Here is a 20,136-nt window from a genome sequence, read left to right as displayed (position 1 = left end):
TAAACCAATTTTGTGAATAAAAAGTATCAATTTCTAATATTTTTATAGTCTGAATACAATAAAATAAAATTTTTTAGTCTCCCTTCTGATTATGTTTCTAGTTATTCCCACTCATGAGACGAGTGAACCCAAATAAAACCCTCAATCAAAACTTAGAATCAACACACATACAGTTGAGTGCTTTATATATTTTATATACAAACAGATAAATTAAGAGTGAAGAACAAGACATAATTTTTACTCTATAAAGTCAGGTTGCACAAAAAGATGCAACGATTCACCTTCATGTTTCCCGGCCTGCAGAACAACCACAGGGTCTGGCTGAGTTCTGGCAAAAATATCAGCTATTCCTAAAATATTCACTTTTAATATTTACATATAAACAAAGAGTTCCCAAGAACAGAATGGAGTGAAGTGGATTTAAACATTCAACCACAGATTCATCCAGAAACAAGAAGTCAGTAAAGTGCAACATCGGGTTCAGGACGAAGTTCTGCTGATGAGTCTGTTAGAAACTCTAATTTATATAACTGACATTAAATGGGCTCTAAGGAAGGGGTGCAACAAGGGTCAGATCACAAAGTTGAAAGTATTGAGGAGTTGCATTGTTTTTCCAATTTAAAAACGCATAATAAATTATACATGCAATATTTAATGAAGCAAAGAGGCCTTTTCTTTGTATTACTAAAAGCTGGACAGTTTTCTAACTTTGTTGGGTATTTTTTTTCAGTTTATTTGGTTTAAAATATCTTTTAGTCAATTGCCTGCAACAAAAATTATATTGTTCTTTCATATTAGAACGTTTAATATTAATATTAATGTGCTTTAATTTTTTAAACTAATTAAAGCTCAAAGAAGTTTGTAAAAAAAAAAGAATAAAATGTGTCATTAAAACTGAGGCTAAAAATTACAAAAATGGAGGGCCACATTGTTTAAGAATCATTTCAGAAGAAAATTATTTAAAAAATACTTTTTTGAAATAATTTTCCAAAAAGTAATTTCTAAAAATTATGTTTTAGAAATAATTTTCTGGAAAATTATTTTAGGGAAAAAAAAATCATAAATAATTTAATTATTAATTTTCATTCCATATTTTCAGAAATAATTTAACCTCTGAAGTTCTGATAACTAAAGTTTCTAATCAGAAACAATTACAAAGGTTGAAATCTGATCTTTTAAAACGCAGAATATTAAATTATGTTATTCCATTTTGTGGCAGCAGATGAGTAGAAATTTTAGTTTGATTTTATTTCATATTTTAACTAATTGATATTTTTAGGGGGTCTGACGACACCTGAACCCGATGTTAAACACGTCACATTCACTACTGAATATGGGCTGGACGGAGCTCATCCTGAACACTTTGATTACATTGTAAAAAAATTTAAACCCTTTAAATTGATGCTGGTTTTTCAGACTGGATCAAACTGTTACAAAGGGAGGATCAACATAAACCTGGATCACAGGGGACAGTCCTGATGCTGCCAGAAGGACCAAATGATTTCCACCTTGAAATGAAGTCCATGATCAGAGAGACACTCTGGTCTGATGAAATCCTTAGAAAACAAAAGGCGGAGCTGTATAAAATACGTACATTTTATGGCCTCAAATAAGGTTTTTAGACCAGACAGCAGTCTGTGCGTGAATATGTCTGCAGTGTCTGTCTTGGTTTGGGTTAACTGGGGTTTTAATGTGCTGCTCCTCTTCCATTCGTTGCATCACGTGCCTCCAGATCCAAAGGAGCGTTCCGTAGTTTCCCACTGGATGGAGGAAATATACAGATTGTTCTCAGAAACCGCACCTGACGAGACAAGAGAGCGAAAATGATCAGTCTATGCACAAAACAAATTGGAGATGTGTGTATAATAAAGAATTTCTCCTCGTTTCATGTGGATTTGATTTCAGTTCTCCACACCAGGAGAAATATAGAGCACCGTCATTTATCGACAACTGATGTAAACTGAACTGAACTGATGTGAAAAAAAAAAATCACATCGGTTTGAAAGACCAATAAATAATATTTATTTAACAATATTTCAACAGTTTGTTTTTGGGTTTTATTCTGGCACAACCGGACCTTTAAGAACATCCAAGATCCGGATTTGGCCCAAAATGAAAATGAATTTGAAAGCCCAAGAACGCCAGAGAAATAAAACTGAAGTAAAATTTAAAAAACCAAACAATTAAAACCCTGATAACTACCTTGTCTGTCCACTTAATGTCACTGTTGAGCTGCTGCTACCGTCTCCTCCTCCATCCTCTCCTCATCCACCTCCTCCTGCATCCTCTCCTCCTCATCCTCTTCCTCCTCCGTCGCCATCGGGCAGGACGGGCGTTCTCTCCGTCTTTGGCTTCGCCGGCCCTTGTGGGCGGCCCCTTTCCTTCTCGGGGGCAGCGAGGACGGACTGGCGGACGGTGAGGGGCAGGAGGACGGAGATCCGGGTTTGGATCGAGATGTGGGGCTTTGTGACGGGCTGGAGGCAGGAGAGGACGGCCGGCCCGAGGAGGTGCAGTGATTCTGGAACGGCTGATGGAGCGACGCGTCGTCCTGGTCCGGAACCGGCGCCGAAGTGGAGGAATCTGGAGCCATCAGGCAGACGGCTGCTTCGATGTCGGCAAGAACTCTGGGAGGAGAATCTGGGAGGCGGGAGAGAATAATCTGAGTTTAGACCGTTTGAAAATATTTTCCACGTCTGAGGAAGAAAACTTTACCGTACCGGGTCCGCTGCTGGTCTGAGACTCGTCTGTCATCGGCGGCTCTGCTTCTTCCTGGATCGTCGGTACCGATGCCAGTAGGCCTAGAACACAGACATGTTATTTAATTAAAGATGACCGATTATGTTTCATTAAACAAGTTAAGGGTTTTTTTGCACAAAATGTAATAAATACTTTGATAATCAGATTTTAGTCTAGTCAGTTCTATTTCAGAGACTCCTGTCACTTTTAATGCAAATAAGCCGCCACTGGCCACTGCCCCCAGCTCAAGGTTTACACTCACACATGAAAAAGGCTTCAAAAAGATGCATAATTTTACAACAGTATAGCTTTGAAAAACATTAGTAGAGCCTCCTGCACAACCATAATAAGGCAGCGAGTGGTTTCTGGATGATAAGTCAACAACAAAACAAAAAACAGTTGAAAGAAATTTGGGGAAAATGTTATGCTTTTCTTTATTACGGAAAATGTGTGATAATTTTTGGTTTTGGTCTACAGTGATTTAGAAAGCCTCTGTCTACAAGATGCACGTTTTGTTTCATTAAAATATTTTGAAGTTAAAGGAAAAAGGTAGCATTTTATTGGCCGCAAGTACCTTCAGCGTGATTTCGGCCCACAAGCCAAAGAGTTTGGATGCCACCAGTTTAAACATCTCCCAGTTCCTCCCTGGGAGATGTTAGGGGGCGCTACAGCAGGTCACTACTGTACTTACTGAGTCCCCTGTAATGCGACAGCTGCTGGTAAACTTGCTTCATGCGCTCGATGTTGAGTCGGCTGCCCTCTGCATGGTTTATCATCGGTTTGGGGTAATCCACTCCCACCACGCAGTTCGCAGCCTTCTGCAGAGACTCTGGGGCGTTCCACGGCTCGTAGATGTAGCGGTTCGGAAAGTCCTTCAGGATGGGAATGTAACGCCTGCAGGACGAATCAGTATGTCAAGTTTAGAAATTTTATTAAATAAGCTAAACACTAATTTTAGCTTAAATGCTACCATTAGCATCTGGGCTATCACTAGAACATTGGCTAAGATTGACTTACTCAAAATGAGCCAACAATTCAATTTTAGCTAAAATACCATTTTTTTTTAACATGTTGACTATAATTAACATACTCCATCTAGTGTAAAAAAAACCCCAAACTTTTCTATCAAAATTAGTTAAAATGCTAATTTTGGCTAAAATATCAGTAGCATGTTGATTAACATTGGCTAACTCCATTCTCTACTAGCCTCCAATGCACTTGCATTGCTACTGCAGATCCCAATGTTAAACATTGTCCGACCCTAATTTTCAGAATCTTCATCATGGACCAAAGTCTTCCAGCAATATTACGTCAGCTCTGCATATGTTTGCATTTTTACAGTGTGATCCAACCCCACTGTGTAGGCTAGCATACATTTTTGCTGCTTTCTACTTTTGCAGTTTACTTCTCTATCCATTTATCAAATTTATCATCTGAGATAATTTGCTGACAGAAAAGCATTTGTCCTTTAAAGCGATCCACTACTGTGTGCACAGCTGGAGCTGAGCACTGCAGAGCTGTGGTTTGAAATCTGTGCTTGAAATTCACCACACTTCCTGTAGTCAGGCAGTTGGTACAGGAAGTGCATCCTTCATAAACAGACAGAACGACACAACCTGAGCTGCACTGGCCATCTGAGACTGAAATCTGTTTGCTCTTGATTCACTCCGTTCTTCGTCTGTAAACCGACATTCTTTGTTTTGAATTCAGCAAAATGCAAAAAATTAGGGTCAAGTGCAGAAATGATGATAATCCATCAGTTTCTCCATTTGCTCTGCTCAGCACTTGTTTTATGCATGCAAAACACCTTTATTGTGAAAAGAAAAGAAATGTTCTATTTTCTAAGGTTTAATTATTAAATATGTGTTAGAATCAGTTTTATCAATTAAGTTCATTTTTGGTTTATAATTCTTTAATTTTTAGAAAACAGGGACATATCTATGGAGCTAAGTTGGGGCCATAAAGTTTTTTCAAAAGAGAAAAAAACATTGAAACTGAAAAAAAATGTTTGGATCTGAAAAAAGAAAAAAAATTTAAACAAATGCCTGGCCCCAATTTAGCTCCATACACATTGCCCAGTTGTAGTATCTCCTACCGGTGCATTAGCAGATCTGACGTCAAAGAAAGCTGGCGCTAAGCTGACCTGATGTAGTCTCCTGACGGGTCGGTCCTCCTCCCAAAGCCCACGGGACAGTAGCAGTGGAAAAACTGCTGGAAGAAGGCGCTGCAGGACAGCCACATCCAGCTGCCGGCGTTCACGCTCCAGTCGGCGTCCAGCAGCAGCTCCTCAAACACCTGCAGGAAAAACAACAACACACCATCAGGCGGCTTAAACTACAGCCGGGAAAATATCTTTTCCTCCCTAGATTAGGGCTTGTTTGGAGTTGCAATGGAAAAAGACCAAACTGTGCAGCAAATCTACATGTTAAGTTTGTCACAGTCAAGCTAGAATGACTAGCCTGTTCCCCACCTCCTCTATATATAAATTTATTTATTTTAACTGAAACTTTTCACTGACTTGTGAAATGTGATACCCTTGGTTATCAATTTGTCAATATAGTGACACGGTGTGGCTTTTGATGATATTTTGCACAATTGTGTCATTTTCCTGACCACCACCATTTCTGACTCAATGAATAGTCAGAAATAGTGGTTACACATGCGCAATGGCGCATGTGTAGCACACAACAGTCCGACCTTCATCCCGCTCTCCCAGCTGATCCACAGGTCGCCTCTGGTGAGGAAGCAGGCCACGGCGTGCCGCGCCCGGTGGTGGATCCAGCCCTCCTGCCTCAGCTGAGTCATGATGGCGTCGATCCAGGGGAAGCCAGTCCGTCCCTCGGCCCACTTGGCCAGCGCCTCTGGGTTCTGGTCCCAGGGGATCTATTGGCAAGCAGGTAAATAGATCATTTATCTTGGTCATAAAGATAAATGACCTTTATGACCAAATTAAATACTTCAAAGAAAGTTGCCCAAACAAATTCTCAAAGAAATGTTCTCACCAGATTTTCTGGCAATTAGCAAATAGAAATAATTTTGGTGATTCCAACTAACCTAAAACATGAGAAGTTTATTCTGACTTAACTTCAAACAGTGAGAAAAAAATGTCTTTAATAGGTGTACAAAAATTATCTGGTTTCAACTATAAGTAATGTTTTCAAAACTTCTGATTTAATTTAATTCAGTTTGAAAATCAAGAACTTTCAAGGACTTGATGGATAAATCAAGCACTTTCCAAACACCAAATTGAAAATTCAAGCATTTCACACTCACCTGCACACAGATGGGGTTTCCCTCCATGCGGTCAAAGTTTGGGTTGTTGGTGGCGGCGGTGTAGAAGAACTCCCTCCATAGGAGCTGGCCGTACAGGGACAGCGGAGGACTGCTCCGCTTACAGAGCTGACGGAGACAAGAAGAAAACCCAGAGAGACAAAAACTCAGTTTGGTTCTGGATCAAACGGAAATATTCAACCACCTTCATGTCCAAACCACCTTGAATTCTTACTGCTTAGGGCAAGTTAGGCTGAAGACCTTAAAACATTTTTTATAACACATCTAATAAAATCTAAGACCAACATCAAATTAAACACAAATTAAACAACCACAGTTGTTTTATTCAGAATGTTTATTTTACCATAAAGAATGTCTCTTTAGTGTAAAAGTTTCCAGAGACAAAGAAAACGTACAAATGTCCAAATATCTCTGCTTTACAAACTGCAGTTTGTAACTTTTATAAAAATATGTTTTTTACATTTCTGCTAAAAGTTTCATCAAGTGTCAGATAAAAATCTAAGTCTTCTGCCTTCTCCCAGTGTCAGCTACAGAAAAAAACAACCAATCAGATCCAGGAGAAGGATTGTAGCGCTGTCAATCAAGCTCGTGTACAACTGAGATTGCTCTCTGGCTCTGATTGGTTGTTTCTCCTTGTTGCCAGAAAGGGCAGCTGTCTGTAAAACAGTACAAAGGACTGAACAGATGTTCTCACAGTTGTGTTTTGGACAGAAGCTGTTTGTGTTCACTGAAGCCAGTCGCTCTCAGTACCTTCATGTAGATCTCTCTGAGGTTGTAGTACAGCACCCTGCAGGACAGGCAGCCGAAGCGCAGGTAGGGGCTGAGGCCTGTGGGGCTGGCGTACAGAGAGCAAGTCTTCACCCGAGTGTTGGCCACCCACACCTGAGGAGACGGACGCACAGCTGTGAATCAGTCAGATGTGTGACGCAAAAAGATTTTTCCAAAAGTTATTAATTAAAGCTTAATAAATCTACAGAATTTATAAGTTCCTGTTTTTTGACTAAAACAGAAAAAAACATTTTTAATATTAGATTAACTTACAATTTATAACAGTGACATATAAAAGTGAAACGTCTCAGTTTTTCACCCCCATTGTGTGGGATTTCTATGGAGGACTAATCCTGCCAAAACTGGTAAATACATAAGATATAAGATTGTACTTCAGCAATAGTTTTCCAAGAAAGGGTGACTCAAATGTTGTTTTTATTCCTGAGAACAAAATGAAATATTTTTTCCTAACAATAAAGTAAAAAAATATATATATAAAAAATTAGAAAATTGGATGCTTTTTTAAAAATAAATAAATAAGGCTTATGTGCAAAACCATTTTTTCAGTTTTGGCTCTAATGTTTTTTATAAACATTTTGTTCCGTCAATGAAATAAAATAGAATAAACAAATAATACAATAAAAACAGATTTTTTTTGCTTAATTAAAGTTTTACGTTAGTAGCTAATTGTTGAAAATTCTTTTCAATTTTAGTTTTTTAAATTACATTTCTTGTCTTCCAAATGACTTTTACGCAATTTTGTGAAAATTGGCTTAATGTGTGTTCATCTTTATCCTGATCCGATAAGTTATTATTGTCTGAGTTTTTACACAAATCGCAAGCAGACGCTCATGATTTAACCACCAAAACAAGCGTTCTTGTGTCAGCTTTACGTTTTTGTCCAGGTATCTGCTCAGTCGGTCCAAAGCCTCCGACTCTCCTCCACGCCACACAGCTGGAGGTAACCCCTCCGTCCTGAAACCTGCGCACACATTTAAATCAAATCCAGTTAAAATAGTCATGTAATAATGCAAAACAAAGCTCTTTAGAAGCTGGGAAGCAAGGATTTGAATGAAAAAATAGGGCAGACTGGAGTTTGACACCCTCCAATAACCACAGAGCAGAAGCCGTGTTGTTATTTGTTTTAATTTAATGTGGACTAAAACGGTCGGCAGGTGGATCTGGTGATGCTTACCGAGCTCCTCCAGGGAGGGTATACTGTACAGCTGGTCGTGGTTGTCGGAGATTTTGCCGAGGCATCGGTTCATCTGTTGCTGGCTGATGGGAACCACAGGTCTCCTAGGCAACTCCAGTCGGCTCACAATGGTCTGAAAGCGCTTAAAGGTCAGAGGCGGGTTGTTGTTGTTCATCTCGATTATCCTGCAGGCATAAAAACAGCAGAGGATGATTACAGCTCTGCTGCGTTTAAAGTTGGTTTATTCCAGGAATCCAACCTGGATTACAGAGTCATCAAAGCACTGATGTTTATTTTCGGTTATCTTTCATGGTTAACAATAAAAACTACGGAAATTATATTTGTTGAAAAGTAATTTATTTATTGGTAGAATTTAAAAAACCTACATTTTATTGACATTTAGGGAAGTTCAGTTCAAAATAATAAAGTTTTACTATCTGTGTTCCGCAATAATGTAAAGCTAAAATTGGCTTTACATTACTGAAGTGTGCTGTAAAACCATTTCAAAGTTTATGAGACTTTATTTTTAAAATCTAGAACAAAACTTATCAAATAAGGAATTTATTTTGCAGAAGGTTAATTCAATCTGGAATAAAACCCCACCAGTTTATAGTTGCCTTTGATACAATATTAGTAAAACATTAATCAATATTTTGATGTGTAACGATGACATTAGACAAAATGTAATGCTTCAGTTTATGACGTAAAGCACTTGGTTTTATAAAAATAACCTTTTTATTTGTTTTATGCCTTTGTTTAGCATTTTATGCCCAGTTTCAGGAGAGCTCAGCCCTGCGCTTCATGAAGAATCTCAGAGTGAATCAGAGCCAGTCTGTGTTTTCATCAGTCCGTCTGGCTGCCGCAGTTTTAAACGGATCAGCTGCCCTGTGGACTTTTTAAAGTTTCCTTCTTACACAACCTGCTCAGGATCTGCAGCAGGGACGACGTCCCATTGGATGGGTCCGGCTCTGAATGAGCGCATTTTCACAACGCTGGAACGCACAAAGCCCGGCTTCACCCAGCTGGTACACTAACACACAGGCCGGCGGTAATCCGCTGGTTACGCAACGCTGCGCTGGTCATGCAGCAGCGCAGAGAGGCATGGATAAAGTTCTTCAATGTCGCTCGTTAAAACCCACTCATCCCCGCACATGGGTGCAGTGTGTGACCTGCAGTGAGAGCAGACGGCCACTGGGGGCTCCACCGAGTCTGACATACTGGAGATTCGGGACGATTTAAAGTCCTGGTTCACAGAATATTTGACCAAAATTTATTTGTAAAATAAATTTCTAGAAGTTTAACATTTCCTAACATCCCAGTTATTTCTCTGTTTCCACCTTATTTTTATATTTATCGAGACATGCTTATTATTTTATTCAATTATTTGATTTAATTTTGAAAACTGCTATTTTTTTTTATTTGTTGTGTTTTCTTTTGTGAACAATGGCAATAAAAGGAGTTCTGATTCTGAATATAGTGTTAAATTACATTATCGAAAGCTACCAGGCGTCATTAAGAATGTCAGATGCAGCCGGAAAGACCCAAAGTTATGGATTTTACCACAATAAAGCTTCTCCAATTTGAATATGCGCACCATTTGCAGTTCTCTGGCCGATCTTTAAATAATCTGAAACTGATTTATTTCATAAATGACATCATGTGTTAAAGATAGAGATGCATCAATACAAGATTAATATCTCAGATTGTAATTCAAGAATAAGTCTGACAGAACTTGGACTCTTCTAAATATATACCAAAGTTCCTATATAATTAGAAACTCTACAGTTTCTCTATTTAGTGCCCAGGTCTGTGATGAAAAGACATGAATATCATCATCAGTTGCTCTAAAAATATTTATTTACTTTAGGATATAAATTGTTTTTAGTTTTAACTACCAGAAGAAAAAAGACCTGACTCAGAGTTATTAAAAACTCTGTGGAGGAAAGAAGTTCATTCTATAGAAAATTAAATAGTTTTAATCCTACATTCCTCCTTTAAATGATTCCCATTGCTTGTGGAAGTTGAATCTCACTGTGAATCACAGACCTGTCCAGGTTGTAGAGGGTGTGCGATTTCCTGATCACAGTCTCCACTCCAAACTCCTGGGCCATCTTGATGATGGCGCCATCCCGCTCCTTCCCGTAGGGCTCCGGGTCGTATTCGAACGTCAGCCGGGTCACGTTCCATTCCTGCAGTGGGACGAAACAGAAGCAAGAAAAATTAAAACTGGATGAAGAAAGAAAGAAATGCAAGAAAATCAATACGATTTTTCATAAATACATGTTTGTATGTGTTTATATGGTGTTCATCATTTAGAGGACAACTTAGATGATTTAGATAAAGAAAAGATTAATTGGCTCTAGATGAAGACTAAGACGTAGATGATAACTTGGATGAAGAAAGACCAAGATCATAATTCAGATGGAGAGAAATATGGTGGTTTAGATTTAAATGATGACAAGATGATTTATATTAAGACAAAGATCATGATTTAGTTGAAGATGGCAAAGAGAAAGATCAAGATAATGGCAAAAAGCAGCAGAAGAGAAAGATCTGAATCACTGTGCACAAACATAAACAGCAGACTTGAGCGTTCCCATTTATTAAGCTTGACTAAAAACATGAATCTGGCACATTAAAGCAGAGAAACCTCTAAAACATGTAGGACAGTGTGTCTTGAGGACCAGAGTTGGGTGACACTGTTCGAGTTGTTCTAATTATACACAACAAACGATCAAAGCAAAGATGAACAACATGAAAAATGTAGGTCATTGTGTTTTGTTTTACTTTCATTGTTTGTTTTTTTTCTTGACTACCAAACCCTGATTTACAAACACATTTCTGCAAAAATAAGATTACAATGGACTCCTGGGTTAGGAGTTGCTTAAATCCATGCACACTTCAGACTATATAAAACGTTTACAGCATATTATTTTAATCGTTCAAACTCCAAATATACCTTATTATGCTTTAATAAACACAGTAAAAACCGTCTTAGGACAACTGCAGCTAACATTCACAGTCCTCTTTATCTTCAATTGAAGGTTCAACCAATAAGTGCAAAGGAAAATGAATGGGACTCCAGGATTGGCTGCTTTGCAAATGACAACATGCCAAACTAGCATTACACCCCGCTGATTAAAAAGAAAATGTTCTGCAAACTTTTTCTCAAATAATTTTGTTGCATATCTCGTGACAAAAAGTTTGAACACAAATAAATCACTATATTTACACAGCAGAGGAAAGTTTATGACATGAAGAAAACATTAGATCAGAAATAAACTTCCAAGCACAGCCAACATCACCAGGGGTATTCAATCTGCCTCATCTCTGGTCAGTCAGAACAAAAAATCGGAAAGGAGAAACGACCTAAGCAGAGACCAGTGTTGGATGCAAAAATTTACTTTTCATGCAGTTCTGTGTTGAAATGTAATCACTTGACAAGCTATTTAATTTTAGTTTCACCTTAATGGTGAAATTTATGATGGAGCAGTCAAATTATTAAAAATGTACTGATGTGCTACGAAGGTGAGGCGGATGTGATGACACAAACCCAGAGGAGATAACACAGGAAAATAATGGAAAAAAAAACAGTGAAAGCACTTTATGGAGCTACAGAAGGTATTTATGTATGAATATCTTTCCGTAAATGACAAATCAAATATTTCACATATTTTACTCCATCAGCAACTTAAGAGCTTCCTGTTTTCTTATGTTTTGTAAATAAATTTAAGTCTAAAAATATGAGAAAACCACCATTTTCTCTTTATTCAGTATTTAATACAGCTGACACAAAATAATGTATTTGTTTTATTAATTAAAATGTAGCCCTCCATTTTACTGAGAGATGGTCAATACTCTTGAAACAATGAAACAAGAAAAAAAAACTCAGGTTCTTAAGAAAATTGCAGATTATCAGTGAATTGTTAGTCAATTAATAAGATCAATCAAATTTAGATTACAACATTAATTGATAACTTCTTGCAAATGTATTTCCCCTTTACAAGTAAACACTTTGGTGTTTAATCACCACTTTCACAGAGATCCTGGTGGAGAACATGACATGTGCAGGAACACTGACCTTAAAGAGCCTCGGGAAGACCTCGGTCGGCTGACCTCTGACCACAAACAGCCTCGAGTTGAGCTTCTTCAGACTGTTGTCCAAGTCCTCCAGAGACTCCAGCAGAAATCTGCACAGAGAGGAAATATCACATGTCAAACAGCTGCAGATTCAGTCTTTATGCAGCTTATTCTGATGTGATCTTTACTGTCTGCATGCTAAAAGCAGACTTTAAACTCCAGAGATGTATATTCTAATATAATTCAGTCCAAGTTGTAGTTTATGTCCTGAAAACTAGCAATTATCCCTATTATGTACCTTTTTTCTTCCACTCAACTTTCCATTAATTTATTGAATCCAGCGCTATTTACAGCCACCATTTTTGGCTATCATTTTCTGGAGGCTCTTCACATCCTTGAACCTATATTAGCTATTTTGTATTTCAAAATGCTGTTTTAATTCGTCTTCTGCAACATTCTAAAGTTTATAAAAACTGAAATGTCCATTTTTAAAACCAGCAACATAATCTTTACTCACTGGCCTTCAACCCAACTGAAACCTGATTTTACTTTATGTTTACTGGTGCTGATTTCATCTCTTTAATCGAGTTTGATTTTGTTTTTAATTGAGTTTTTAATAAACTGCGTGCTTATTAAACTTTGTTTCCAGCTGTGGCTGTTGTTAAAGCGCTTTATAAATAAAATTGATGATTATTTTAATTTACTTTGTCATCAAAATTACCTGATGGCATTGAAGTATACCCTTGAGAATGTAATGAACCTGTTTGATTTTAATAAGATAAAATCGTTTCTTGATTTTTTTATAGATGTGCCTGCGAATGAAGGTTTATGTTGCTGTAGAAATTTAACAATCTGACAAAAACCCCGAAATTGCCCGAATTCATTAGTTCTCATTAAGGATCCCAACTTATTAAATTTCTTTTCTGTAAACGTACACACTGAAGAAATATTTGAGGATCAATTGAAATTGTGACTTTTGTCAATGGAGTTCCTTAGGAGCTAGTTTTAGCTAACAGAGCGGAGGCCAAGGCCTTAACTCTGAGGACTGGACATAAAAACATAAGAACCCTCGGCCTGATAAACCCTTCGAACGACATTAATAATGATCTGGAAACAATTCAAAGCAACTGTAAGGTTTATGAGATGATGTCAGACCTCCATCTGTTGATCCCGACGTTAGCGGCTCCGGCGAACCAAGGGTCCAGAACATAAACACAGCGTACCGTGTCCGCTCCGCTCAGGGCCTCCTGCAGTGCCGGATTATCATGTAGCCGAAGACCTTTACGGAACCAGTGCACGGAATTCACCACCATGCTTCCCTCTTATTCCACCATCAGAATAAAATCCACCAGAAAGTCAGCATTAATCCAGAAAAACTGGGGCAAACGAGGACATCAACGGGACTTCAGAAAACTTTATCATGGAAAGAGCGGGCGGGGTTTACTGAACAGTGGGCGTGGCTAGTTGTTGGCTTGCTCCCTTATTGGACAGATGGAGAAACGTCAAGATGAATTACAAAACTGGGCCGCTGTGATTGGCTGGATCGGCAGACGGCAGAGAAAGGCGGTAAGGTGACAGCTATGTCACGTTTCTGTTAGCCTCGGATGTAGGGTTGAGCAGGTAGGGGTGAGATGGAGTGAGTTACAGACACATGAAGGCTCCCATTTCAGCTGTGTTCTCATTATTGTAGGGGCCATGTGATTTATACAGCACAGTTTATAAATAAATAGTTATATAAATAAATATGTCAAACCTTGGTGACATGGTGAAATGTAAGCATCAAATAGCCTGTTTCACATAAAATACATTTTAATATCAGGCTAAAAAACAAGACAAAACTATTTTACTCTATTTACAAACAGCCGTAGAAAAAAGCCAATCTCCCAGTAATTACAAAGTTTCCCTAGCTCAGAGAAAATCAGTAGTGACTATCAAATTATGGATTTTTTAGTCCTGATTTGTGCTCAACTGTTGTGCTTGCCAGAAGAAAGTATGTTCTCTTTACACAATATAATACCATTCTTTGCAAAGTAACATGTAAATGGAGAGATTCAATTCAAAAATGCTTTTCTCATCCCTAAGGGAAATTAAATGTAAATCATATCCACATTTCTGTAATCATTGTGAAGGCAGGAAAAATGCTCAGTAGCAGTCAGTCTTGCAACAAACCTGAAGAGGATTCTGACTGAAGACTGTTGTTGCATGGCAGCCTCATGACTGTGATGACACACTAACAGTCGAGCAGTAATAATATTCCATGGTAATATGTCCTGGATGACACCATCACTTATTAGCAAACTATGCTAATCCACCTCATTTGCTAATTATTCTTTTGGTCATGCTCTGCATCTAATAAGCCTCTTTTTCAACACCTTTGGGAGTTTTAGTTTCAGGCATTATTTGAGCTTTTTGGATGGGAATCAGCTGTTCACAAAACATTGTTACCACAAGCAACGATTCTCCAAACATTGCAATGCCTCAACCAAAACAATTATGGACAAAACAAACAAGTCAGAACACAACAGATCTACTCAAACATACTGACACCATAAGTGCTTCAACTACATGAGATCAGATCAGTTGTTTCTGACTTTATGCATTATTTGTGAATTGTTCTGCACAAATCTATGTTTTGCTCTTATTTCAAAGTGATATTTTTAGAGAAGCATCTGTTGCTACCACTTTCAAACTGAAATCCTTCATTTTACAGCTGTCAGTCTTCACAGGAGTGCACATCCCAACGTAGTCATCCCAAGGTCAGGGCGTTCACTGCTCAGAAACAAAAGAGCTCCACCTCTGAGTCCACAGGCCTCAGCATGCTAGGTGTTACAGTTCAGAACAATTACACCCAAATATAGATCAGTTGAACGTCGTCTATAAAAATAAAACACCTTTGCAAACAAGTGTTTGCAAACAAGACTTCTGGATGGAAGAGATGAAAGTTGAGAATGGAGGGTAACTTCAGTAGCCGCGTTTCCATCACAAAAATTTCACAATTGCGGTGTTTCCCTTAAATAATAAACACGATTAAAATCACAAAGAATACTTTTATTCACATAAGTCATTGAAACAAATGCTTCCTTCAACTATCTCCTGTTGTCTTCTTTGTCGTTTGCGCCAGTAGATGAAGGGAACCAGGATGGATTCAGATGTGACTTAGTGATATAGATGTTATCAGTGTATAAAAATCCTCATTTAAAATAAAGCTTAGCCTGATAAAACACTGGGGGAAACCTGAGAGCAGACGTTTTGAGTACGAGTTTTGAGAAGACAGACATGGAGTCCTCCTTTCAAACTGCAAATGTGTGCTCTGGACTTACAACAGAAAAATTCTCTCTTAGGACCTTTTGAATGAGCTGCGTTGAGCAGAGACTCATGTAAAAAAAAAAGAAAACATGATTAGAGGGAACATCATATACTGCAGGCCTCGAGGGGCAGAATCCTGCAACTTTTAGTCCAACACTTGAATTACATGGGAAAACCGTCACTCTAACATGCCGTCAAGCTAATAATGGAGCCAAGTGTGTTGAAGCAGAGACATCTAAAGGTTGCAGGGCGGTCCTTCGGAGTTTGAAACCATTGCCTTATACCAGTTAGGTACAGTATTGAAGTGTGACTTTGATTTTTAGCAAACTTGGGAAAAACCTGAACTAAACCAGGGATCTGCAACCTGTGGCTCGTGATCCACATGCAATGCTTTGGCCCCTGTACTGTGGCACTTAAAAACCAATTAGGACATGTTTTTGATACCAAGAAAAAGTGGTATGAGCAAACTTTTTGCAGACAAATTTAATTTTGTAGTGGCGATGGCAAAAGTGGCTCTGAATTGAAAAGGTTTCCAACCCCTAAATCACATTTATAGAAGCACAAGTTCTAGTTTTATAGCGGCCTAAAGTTCAGTTGTACCTCAAGTCTGAGTTTGGATAAGTCTATTCCAGCTGACCTTTTGTCAGTCATCTCATAATTGCAGAGTTTGAGGAAGTTTTATGCAACACTTAGACACTAGTGCTATCTTCTGGATCTTTTGCCATCTTCTGCTGTTCATACCTACAGCAGCTGTTTTTATATGATCCTCCGAGCAACTGGAGCCGATTGGTAAATGGGACCAGCTGAGGAACCAGAACCACCAACATGGCAGAGTTCTGGTGCTGGATAACAAATTATTGAGACCGGCTGATGCAAAGTAGAAATGTGCCACAAGTTGTTTGCCAACCACCAGAAGAATTATTGAAAAGTTAACCAGATTACATAGAATTGTAGTCGTTTGACAATAATATGGAAAGAAAATAAAGGAGTCAGTTTCTGCAAAAAAAAAAAAAAAAAACTCAGAAACTTTGAGAATAATCTTAGAAATGCCCTAGAAAAAGTAAGAAAATTTCTGAGCTCCAAAAGTTTGCAATTTATAAGAAAAACAAATCTTGTCTAGAAAAAAAAAAAATTCCCAAGTCTTTGTTTGTTAGTTAGTTTGTTTGTTTCCTTCTTTCTTCTATAGAAGGAATTTGGATTTTTTTTTAAATAAAAGACATTAGTGTTTAATTTAGCCTTTTAGGAGCTATTGATTGAAGTCATGTTTTATATTTTAATTCATACAATATATCTATGATGCCAAAGAACAAGCTGTTAAACTTCTGTCACCTTATAAACCAAGGTCAACAGATTGGTTTTATGTCTGTGGCTCTCTGTGTTCTGCAGATTGGTCACTAGGGGTCAGTGTTGTCAAGCTATTTATTTTTTTCAACTTATAAAAATCAAACATCTGAATTATTCCTTTGCCAAGTTTGATTTCTGCACAATATTGAGTTAATACAGGAATTTGTCAACTTTGCATTTTGCAGTTTACAGATAAAAACTGCTTTGATTTGATTGATGGAATAATACTTAAGAAAATATCATCTTCCAGATTCTGTTTTCATGTCTCTTTGGAGTTTATAGGGCCACATAAAAAGCAGTGGAGGACTGAATTTGGCCCCTGGACCTTGAGTTTGACACCTGTGCCTTAACAGATTCATGAGCAGTAACAGTTATTTTTCTGTTGTCATTACCTTATTCTTTTCCTTTGTATGTTAACTCAAATTTGTACCATTTAGGGATGCAAAAAGCTGAAACTTTTTGCATTGTAATTTGGTCCACATCTCCCAACTGTGTTACAAAGTACACTGAGTTGGTTAGTAATTAGTTGCATTTACTCAATTACATTTACTTCAATAACTTTTTTTGGGGGAAAAAATACTTTTAGGAGTATTTTTACTGTTACTTGAGTAAAATTTCTGGATTTTTCTACCCTGTGAATGAAAAACAAACATGTTTTACCAAAAATTCAGCAGGCACAGACACACACCTGCAGTTTTTGTTAAAGTCTCTTATTGAAAGAAAATGATTTGAAAAACATTTTTTTTTGCTTGATTTTGCAATTGTTATGTATATAGTTTATAGTTTTTTGTAATATTCATCCTTGAAATATAAAATTTTCCATTTAACTTTCTGATTATGATAACTTTATATCTTAGACAAATTCAAAATAGGGGAAATTGTGAAATGGAAGAAAAAAACATAGTTTTCAAACAGAAATACTTATCGTGTGGTGTTCATTTGTATTCAATTTCCACATGTCAATTCCTTATGTAATCACCACACTGCAGGTGTTTCTGGGTGTGTCTCTAGCAGCTTTGTGAAGTATATTTACAGCTAAAGCCAGAAGTTTAAATACACCAAATACAAAGACAATGCTTCCATTATAAACGTGCACAAATCTGTGTGTATATTCTCCTAATGTCAAAAAAATAACATTTCACAATTTTGGTGTTTCCATTCAATAAGAAATTAAATTAAAATCACACATGAGTAAGCTTTCGTGAATAAGCAATCCTGAGTAAGTTATTGTGAGTAAGCGATAAATCATTAAAAATCAAGACACTTACATGAGATATATTTATAATTCAGTCATAGTGCTAGGCGCATCATCTATCAGCCAATCAGAGTCTTGGCTCTGCCAAGATGGGAGCAGAGTATGTGGGATTTTGCAAAATTATAGATTCACCATGTTTGAATGACACAAAACTTTTTATGAGCTATGCGATGCCTTTGAGAACAAAAACAAATGTTTTTGTTCCTGTCCTCTACTCCGTTGCTTCCGACAATAGTAACATCTGCTGTTGATGTGATGCAGATAAAAGTGTTTCCACTGCAGTTTTGTGAAACATATCTATTTTGATACAGTTGAAAAACTGTATCTTCCTAGCAAAAAAACATGTTTTTTTTTTAATTTACCTGTTTTTATAAAGCAAATTTATTTTATGATTAATAGAAACAGAGCTTTTTTCCTTTTTTTCCCCACTATTTGAAGTTAAAGTAAACCAAACTTTTCTTGCTTTAGGATAGAACTTCCAACATTATGTCCATAATTATGCAAGTTATATTTATTAATGTCTTCAGAATCAAAAATGCATAGAATTATTTCTGTTTCTTTAAACGATGAGAGAAAAGCCCAGTTGATGTTGTCAAGGCATCGGAAGTTTCTGATTGGTCAACTGGATGATTTTAAGTCAACACTTGGAAAATCAAAATGAAAATGATTTCAGGAGCTGCACAAATCTGGTTCATCCTTGGGAACAATTTTCAGCAACTTGAATACCTCTGAGCTCAAATATAATAATAATAATAATAATAATAATAATCATAATAATCATAATAATAATATAATAATAATAATAATAATAATAATAATAATAATAATAATAATAATAAAGAAAACATCTGGTTAAAAATGCATTGTTTATTTCTGATGGAAATAAGATGATAGAAAAGACAACACTAAGAATAACAATAATACATATGCAAAATTTTAAATAATAACTGAAATCCACCATTTAAACACAGTGAACAGTTTATGTTGTTTTCCTTTATGGATGAACCTGGTCTCTCTTACTGTGTCTCTCTTACTTACACCCTGACTGCCCGCTGGTACAATGCAGTTATGTAACCAATCCTTCTCCGTAATCCCTTCAACCCCCACTAAACTCAACTCACTTTCTCTAAGGGGTGGTGAGGTGGGGGCTTCTTTATGTCCAGATTGCTATAGTGCAAGCAGCATGACTTGTTAATCTTAATCTCAGCCGACTTTGGTGCTGAATAGATCATAGAGCTTAAATGACATGCTTGTACTATTACGGTCAGGAAATGGAATAAAAAAACAGAGAAACTATCACGACTAAACAGCTTATGATGAAATATGAAATATGCACCTAAATGATAAGAAATGAGTTGGATATGAAGTCGGATGCAAAGTAAATGATGTATGAAGATGAACAAACACCCCATGATAGGCTGACAGTGCAAACACAAATACAAGTAAAAAACAATTTCAGAAACAAAAATAATTTTAAAAAATTACCTGTGATGTTAATTTTATTTCACAGAAACAATAAGAGAGAAGCATAATTTTTAATTATAATTGAGTTTCTAACACTAATTTAAAGACAGAATCAGTTTTATTGGCAAAGTTTGTCTGCACAAACGAGGAAATTAACTTTGGTTTCAAGATCTCACAGCATCCAGATATTAAGTATTAATATTTAGAATTTAGATTCAGAAAATAAAAAGGAAGGAACAATAGATGGAGCAATATGTGCACCTCTATATACTTTATGTATATGTATATGTGTGTGTGTATTTTTATCTTAATTATGGAAAGGTTTTTTTCTGCCTGAATTTGCTTTGTTGTGATTATGCTGTTTATTGTTTAATTCTTTTTATTTGAGTTTTGAAAATACCAGAGTTTACACATAACTTTGTATCTGTTTTTGTCTGATCATCATTTTAAATCAGATGTCATAATCAGTTACTTAGCCTTTTTACCAAACAGCTTTTTTTTTTTTATTCTTTCTTGAGTTAATTTTTGGATGGTTACACTTTGCTTTTACTTGAGTAAAAATATGTTGAAGTAGGGCTACTTTAGCTGAGCACAAGTTTGGGTGCTCTACCCAGCTCTGGTCACCAGAAAATAGGGTTAGTCAGTCACATTTGACTTCCTTTTATTTATTCATTAGTTTTTCTAGTGTTTATGTGCA

The 20,136-nt window shown here is 36.9% G+C and overlaps 1 protein-coding gene across 1 annotated transcript; it reads right to left on the bottom strand.

Annotated features, from left to right (window-relative positions):
• Positions 1-168: 168 nt before the first annotated feature.
• cry2 (cryptochrome circadian regulator 2) lies at positions 169-13,501 on the bottom strand. The gene is made up of 13 exons (XM_055036745.1): positions 13,226-13,501; positions 12,072-12,180; positions 10,037-10,179; positions 7,991-8,175; positions 7,689-7,777; positions 6,778-6,909; positions 6,010-6,135; positions 5,434-5,619; positions 4,880-5,031; positions 3,428-3,630; positions 2,718-2,798; positions 2,203-2,637; positions 169-1,801 (listed from the first exon to the last, which is right to left on the bottom strand). The coding sequence occupies exons 1-12, from the start codon at positions 13,381-13,383 to the stop codon at positions 2,222-2,224; spliced, it is 1,980 nt and encodes a 659-aa protein (XP_054892720.1). The 5' UTR covers positions 13,384-13,501; the 3' UTR covers positions 169-1,801; positions 2,203-2,221.
• Positions 13,502-20,136: the final 6,635 nt, after the last annotated feature.

Source organism: Poeciliopsis prolifica, unplaced genomic scaffold (genome assembly GCF_027474105.1).
Source record: "Poeciliopsis prolifica strain line A6 unplaced genomic scaffold, Auburn_PproV2 SCAFFOLD001, whole genome shotgun sequence".
In the NCBI taxonomy this organism is placed as follows: Eukaryota; Metazoa; Chordata; class Actinopteri; order Cyprinodontiformes; family Poeciliidae; genus Poeciliopsis; species Poeciliopsis prolifica.
Note: the sequence above shows the minus strand (reverse complement) of the source record. Positions and strands in the feature narration are given on the sequence as shown.

Excerpts from the sequence above, each read along its gene's own strand:
- cry2 (XM_055036745.1), bottom strand. The coding sequence starts at position 13,383 with ATGGTGGTGAATTCCGTGCACTGGTTCCGTAAAGGTCTTCGGCTACAT. Across the intron at positions 10,180-12,071 it reads TCTTCCCGAGGCTCTTTAAG|GAATGGAACGTGACCCGGCT; the intron begins GTCAGTGTTCCT and ends GTCCCACTGCAG. Across the intron at positions 6,136-6,777 it reads TCAGAGAGATCTACATGAAG|CTCTGTAAGCGGAGCAGTCC; the intron begins GTACTGAGAGCG and ends TGTCTCCGTCAG.